Source organism: Triturus cristatus, chromosome 4_2 (genome assembly GCF_964204655.1).
Source record: "Triturus cristatus chromosome 4_2, aTriCri1.1, whole genome shotgun sequence".
Lineage (NCBI taxonomy): Eukaryota > Metazoa > Chordata > Amphibia > Caudata > Salamandridae > Triturus > Triturus cristatus.
The window spans coordinates 218,740,445-218,747,580 of NC_140586.1; the positions used below are offsets into that span (position 1 = coordinate 218,740,445).

Here is a 7,136-nt window from a genome sequence, read left to right on the forward strand (position 1 = left end):
CCCTCTTACAGTACCTCCCCGAGTAACCTTTAAAACGCACCCTCTCAACCCTAAGTCAAGCGCACAGGTGGCACACATTGACTGGTTTGCAGAACCCTAGGAAGACACAAAGATACCACTGTCAAACTAAAACTATAAAGGGTCATCAAGAACGCATCATTATCAAAGGAAGACACTGGTCACTTTCAATAACGACAGAGCATGCCCAGACAGAACAAGCACTGCCCTATACCCATCCTTTAGCTTTTAAAACTGAAGAGGCTAAAAGTAGTTTTTTTTTCCTCCCAAGGATACTCTGGTTCACTCGAAGTACTCCCCTGCCAGGAAGACACACTCAAGGCCTTAAACCTATCTTAGTGACTATATCTTCTCACACACTTCATTTAGGAGCAAGGAGTATATTGACAATCATTGTGGTAGACCTTCTATAAATGTAGAGTGAATAATAGAGCCAATTAGCCATCTGGCTCCATGTACTGCATTAGTAACGAGTAAAAGTTTCTCCCTGTACTGTTAAATCAAGGAGTTGAGCAGCCTGCTTTAATTAACTAAGGTCTTGTGGCAAGACCTTTTGTTTACTCGTTTGGACCGGTGACGCTGCTCGGGTAGGATAACAGTTCACTTCCACCAAGGAAACCGGCACTAGAACTCAGTGTCCGCGGCGACCGGTACCGACATGGCCCGGATCATTAGAGACAAGGGTTACATTTAAATTTGATTATACCAGAGGTACCCTCACACTTTTTTTAGGGTGCTGTAAGGGTGGTCACTTCTCACTTCCTGTGTTTTGTGTCCACCACCAAAAAACGTGTGTAGGTAGTATTACTGTTTAGGTCCTGAAGAATTGCCATCTATTTGATAAAAACGGCATGAAACATGTTGACCACAAGAACTAGCGTATAAAAACACAACATTGTGTGTACATACGCGATTTTTCCATTTTTTAACTAGGGGAAGAACCATATACATTAAAATAGTTTTGATTGGATTTTTTCCCCCTATTTTAAATCACTCCACATACTCACTCATTCACCTACACTAAGACCCTCACTTGCATCTTACCTAACGGCTTCGGAAAAAAGATCTCCGATAAGTAGGCCCCATCACGGGCGCCTGATCGGGCATTGCAGCGCCGGCCCGAGTAGGAGCAGGCCCGATGATGAAGCAAGACACCTTCTTGTCAGGTGTGTGAGGGCCTTATTCCAAAAAAGGAGATCACTCTCCTGTCGTTCACTGGTATTTCTTGTTACAGTTGGAATTTGTCTTGGTTTGCCTTTTTAGTTAGGAACTGCATACTTTGTGTTTATACTTAATTGCTTGGGTACGTATGCTGGACCTTAATACAAAAAACCCTAGATTCTTAATCCCCTCCCCTTTGTCTTCAAGACCTTTTGATTACCTGGAGATACTGCACCATTCTAGCCATGATAAAAGATGTGTGGGTGAAAGGGGAACAAATGTCCTCATGCTATACAAAACCTCAGAGACTTTTAACTAAAAAATAATTTATTTTGTCAGGTAAACCTACACCACACTACAAGCGCTCTATATACACAACACGCAGCCAGCACAACTACTCTAGGCTCTGACTCTTTGCACGTTTACTCTTGGCTGTTCGCACTTCTTCCATAAGATCCTTAAGATACTGGATCTCCTTGGCCAGTGAGTCTACCTTCTCCTGCAGGGCCTCGTTCTTGCCTTCAAGCTCACGGCACTCAGCCGAAATGGCTTCCTGCTCAGCTCTCTTTTTTTGTCTGTAGCGTGTGGCTGCAGTCTTGTTCTGTTCCATCTTCTTTGTTTTCTTATCTAGTTTCCTTTCACCACCAGCTACTTTCACCTTTGCTAATACTTTGTCATCAGTTGGGAAGGTGTATGGTTTGGGTCTCACAGAGATGGCAAGCTCGGTGCATGGGCCAGCCTCTACTGAAGCTGGACTCTCTTGGGGTAGACTCATGGAAGAGGAATTCACACATATGCTCAGGGGGGATTCTACTGAAAAAGAAGGGCTTTGTTTGGGGGACACCAAGAACAATTCTGGACTCAGACATATTCCACTATCATCAGAGGAGGTCTCTTCCTCACTCTCACACTTGGTATAGGATTCCAGCTTCTGGAGCACCCCAATATCCACTTCACTGCCCAGCTCCAAGCTGAAGGAATGGTCTGGACTGGATGCCATTGAGTCAAGGGAGGAACAGAAAGAGTAATGCTCTGGGGAAGAACTCTCCTTTTTAGGGGGCAGGGTGAGAGAGAAGAATGGATTTTCCTGCAATTCTATTGCCTTCGGAGAAAGATTCATGGGAGAGAGAAAATGAGCGATGGGTGCTACCTGATCAGCCCCCAAGGGAGACTTGGCCTGGCAAGTTGTTGGTTCTGGTACACTACTCTGTGCCATGGGGAAATGTGTGTCCTCTAGTGGATCACATGAGTCTTCCAGTGCTGCCATGAGATCAGCCGGAGAGACGGTGGCTTCCATGTTCTCCGCCCCCAGGAGAGAATCCAAGTCATCAAACAGCCGGAGGTCCATCTTCTCCACCATCCAATCCATGCCAAGGAAAGCATCCTCTGCAAGACAAAATAGCATACTTGACCTCAAAGATAAAGGCAGAGGTTGACAACAGACATTATTTAAAGAGTATGGAAAAGAACTACGTGCAAATAGAATTTGCACTCAAATATAAAATAAAAATACTGCAGATTTACTTAGTTTCAGCAATGCTAGAAAATAGCAGTAAAAAAAAAATGCGACATTTGCAGACTTAAGTTGACAAAACATAATAATGGGATGCCCAAACCATGTGCTTGACTCAATCACACATTCAACTTAAGTCTGCAAGAGCCCACTGAAAAAGATTAATTGCACCACTTACAATGCCCACAGTGTTAGTACCCGACAAAACGAAGGTGCAGTTGGACTGTGTGAGGGTTGGTTGATTTAACAAGCCATTGAGAGACCATTCAAAAATCGTGTGATGCTGTTCTGCAGAACATTTTTAAGAAAAGCAGCTTGGGACACAAGTGCGCTTTAAAAACAAACAGGCGATGCCTGCCCCAGAACAAGGACCAAAGAGCTGCCTTCTACAGATGCACACGAAGGAAACGCCATATGCAAGAACCATGCATGGCTACTGCAAGTAAATCAGTTTTGCATTCCCACATGTGTGAAATTACTTACCCTCACTTCTGCCTGTGGGGTGCATGAGAGATTCAGACAGCCAATCAGAGAGGACATCTTTCGACTTGAGGATGGAAACCCCTGGCGCTGGGCTTGGACCATCTGCCCCGCAGCAGTCATCTAGGAGACCCAATGTGTCTTCAGCCGCCAAAGACGACTGGTTGAAGGGGGACTGAAAGCCCCCCAACATCATAACGTCGGTCGATAAGTCCATCTCGTGGAATTTTCAGTGTTAGTAAAAACGATGCGAGGGTTGCGTGGTCGGTTACAGCAGTGCTGCTGCGGGATGCCTTGAAAAACCTGGAGAGAGAGAGAAAAATTAAGTGCCATAAGTTAAATAATCACATTGATCTAATGTATAACCTTCCCTTTCAGATACGTTCGAATCCGCCAATAATCTGATAATCACACTGCCGTCTCTAAATATGGCACACTGCCACTACTACCCCCACCCCCGGTTGCTGTGACGCAGCCTAGACAGCTGCAGCCATTTCGGGACTGGCATTCCCGAGCTTCAGCGCTACACTTAGGCGGCCATTTTCTCTATAAAGGCTGATGCTGGGGAGAACATGCCTGGCACAGCACGTTAAGTTAAACACTAGTGGCAACCATAGAAAATCGGCACAGAACAATCACGCTGTACAGGTCAGTCAGCAGCGCATATCAGCGCTGATCAGGGCAAAGGAGAAGGTTGGCTCGATTTGGTTGGAGCAGGTGCCCCACGCTGGCAGTGGCACGCACAATTAAGCATGTAATCCAAGACACCCTCGAGACCCTAGGCCAATTTAGAAGCTGCAGTCACAAGAGTGCCATTAAGGCCGGGCGTGGGAAGAAACAGCTGCTCATATCCCAAGAGTTTCAGCATTAACAAGACCATGCTCGCAGGGGGATTTCTAATTGGGCCTTGATGGGGTCCCCAACCGCCAAGATATTTTGCCTTCTGTCGAAGGGAACGGGGCACAAGATAGGTACTAACCACCCCATGAACAAACATCATAATTAGTACGGTTCCCAAGTGCTGACTATATCAGTGCATCTGCCTGGGATTTTAAGTATGTGCCTCCAAGACTTGCAGATTAGATAGATAGGCAGACGCTTTAGCACTGGAGAACATTATTCAGAATCATGGAATAGGCACAGGGGGTTTCGAAGGCTACAACTTGACAGAAACAGCCACAAGAACATTAATAAATGTAGTTTGACCGGTTGAGTACATGGCACCCATTTGCAGTTCACGGTTAGCTAGGCCGCCCATAGGGGACAGTTGACGCTACAAACCAAGGGCGTCTAGTGGCAGGCGTTAGCAATGGGCTGGACTCCCCACACCAACATGCTGGGTCCCGACAGCGATGCAGTAACGTGGACTCAAGACCTCCTGAATAGGACTTCTCAGGTCCTAATCCTGGGGCTTCCAAAGACAATTAATTGGTTGGTTACCAATCTTGTAGTGATCCCATCAGAAAAGAGGCGTTCCCACAGACCAGAGCGGAACACTGTCCCACGAAACAGTAGAACTTGATAAAAATCAAATAGCAAACTGATGCGTGTGGTTGGTACCCACAGCAGCAAGGGGACAGCTGAACCACACATGGGCACACAGTAGTGACTAGCTTGGGAGACAATTTGCTGCCATGGCTTGGACGTAGCTCCCACGCCAAGGAAGCAGTTTGAACAGGAGGTGTTCAAATACCATGGTGCTCCAGGTCCCTAGAAGGAGGATTGGGCATGGAGTAAACTTGGGGTTGCTGCACAATAACGCCCTGGAACACCCTAGTGCGATATGGGGGGGGGGGGGGGGGGGGGGGGGAGAGAAGAGAGGAGAAGCATTTGTTATACACAAAGCAAGCAAGATGTCCTAAGGCTCACAAGAAGAGCAATTTGGGTTCCCACGTCAGGTTTTTGACTGGGTGCGCGATTCCCGTGTAGGACTTTAAGAAGCTACTGGCATCACAAAAAGACGCTAGAACGTCAAAGTGGTAAATACCAAGTAGCAACCAGTGGTATTCACCTCATGACATCTCAACTATGACTGGTGCGGTGCCCCAAGCAGGCGCATTGCCAAACTAGAGGTCCTAAAGGGACACCCAGGATTCCTACACAGGACGACAAACTACGTCTAACAGGCGAGACTTCCAATACTTGGGTTCTCTTAACACCTTTAAAACAACCAAGCGCACTCTAATACTACAGTACCACGAAAGGCCATGCAAAGACAACCAGTTGTGACAGGGAATGGGTGGAGCCTCAATTTCTCAGCCTAATAACTGGAAAGGAGAGGTGGGATCCATCACCGGCTGTGGTATTAAACTAGTGAGGCAAACATCTCCCGAGAGAGGTTTGGGTACCATGATATACGTCAAATTATCAAATGTATAAGTTTTCCCATGATGTATAGCGCCTCGAGATCACGGAGGCGGGTTTTGACACCCAAGGATGCATGATGCGCAAGCCCAGGGATCCACTACGCGACTGCCTTATATGTTATGGGGAGGTCTTTTAGGTAGCCTCCAATATTTCACAAGTGAGCAAAGTGAAGTGAATGTTGGGGGAGGGGGGGGTATCGGCGTCAGAGAGAAAAACTAGTCTTCCCAATCAACTGGCGTGTTCGAGCGCGTGACCAAGGCTAGGACGCAACGCTTAGCTACCACCCACTCCGGAAATGCCTTCATTGCATCGGGCACACCTCCCAACATTCTGCGTACACTTGCCTCACCCATTTTAGAACTTGACCATGGGTTCCTTCTAATTTCATACCCTTGTGGCCACATACCAACAAAATAACGCATTCTGGCAACTGAAGTCTTTCATCAGAAACAATTGGTGAGAAGTACAACGAAATACCGGTTTCGTGCTCTCCAAATTCCTGTATTCTATAGTATATAAACCATCCTCTACTTTTTGACCACATCACCATATGTAACTTTGTAGCCCCCCCCCCTTGCCCGCACCCCCCGGACTTTGAAAGAGGTGGGGGGCTTAGTTGCAAGACCCCAATTTACTCACGCCATGGCTGTTGTGCCCCGGGTGCCGCCTCGCTGCCTGGGCCTTGCTCGCTGCCGCTGCTGGGCGCCGCTGCCGTTACACAGCCATGGCCGAGGCTGGTGGGGGCACCAGGTTGGTGGGGCAGCGGCTCTCGCGTAGTCTCCTCTTTCGCTTTTCTCCTCGCACTGACGTGGCGGGAAGAGGCGTCGCCTCTTTTATATGGGACCGCTTCGCCTCGTTCAGATCCCTCCGCCGCTTATGCGGTCGAGCTTAAAACACCTTTCTTTGTGTTACAAATCGCAGTTTTCACCTTTGTTCTTCGCCAGATTCAAGGTTAGAGCCCGCAAACAGTGTATTTGGCAGAAATAGCAAGAAAAAGTGTGTTAGGCCTTTACTATTTTTTGACAAGTACTTTTTCATCCGCTGAGTCAATGACACCATCTGGAATAGAAACACACGCTTTTAAAAACATGAAACCCTACTTGTAACGTCTGATATGGCATTCTAGTAATTACAGAACACGTTACTGTCATTTTCTGATTGCCGCAGTCGGCGGTATTGAGTAGGATATGGCTGTATTCTTCCGCGACGGATAGGGGAAGTGCTGAGAAATTTCGGGAAAAAAATGTTCAAACTCGACATAAACTCAAATGTGTTTTGCTGTTAACAATTGTTGAGCTAGACATCATGCTCAAAATATGTTAACATATCCCGTGATAGCGTAAGAGTGAGGCGAGAGCGTGGGGATTATTTGAGGTGGTACGTGGTAACATATTAAATAAAACAGTCACGTCTTCACTTCGACAGAATAAGGCTTCATATAAAAACATACAAAAATACGGAAAACGAATACTTTTTGAGGATGTTTACATCCGGATTGGGGCACAAACACATCGGAAAAGTGGGAACTCTTTCACCATGTGTCAAAGTAGTCCATAGGCGACAAAGGGGCGAGGCTGTGGCGAGACAAGAGCCACGC

General features: G+C 46.9%; 1 protein-coding gene across 1 annotated transcript; it reads right to left on the reverse strand.

Moving 5' to 3' along the window:
* Nucleotides 1–1,488: 1,488 nt before the first annotated feature.
* On the reverse strand, nt 1,489–6,349 carry ATF4 (activating transcription factor 4). The gene is made up of 3 exons (XM_085601257.1): nt 6,179–6,349; nt 3,176–3,475; nt 1,489–2,565 (listed from the first exon to the last, which is right to left on the reverse strand). The coding sequence occupies exons 2-3, from the start codon at nt 3,387–3,389 to the stop codon at nt 1,574–1,576; spliced, it is 1,206 nt and encodes a 401-aa protein (XP_085457383.1). The 5' UTR covers nt 3,390–3,475; nt 6,179–6,349; the 3' UTR covers nt 1,489–1,573.
* Between the last annotated feature and the right edge of the window lie 787 nt (nt 6,350–7,136).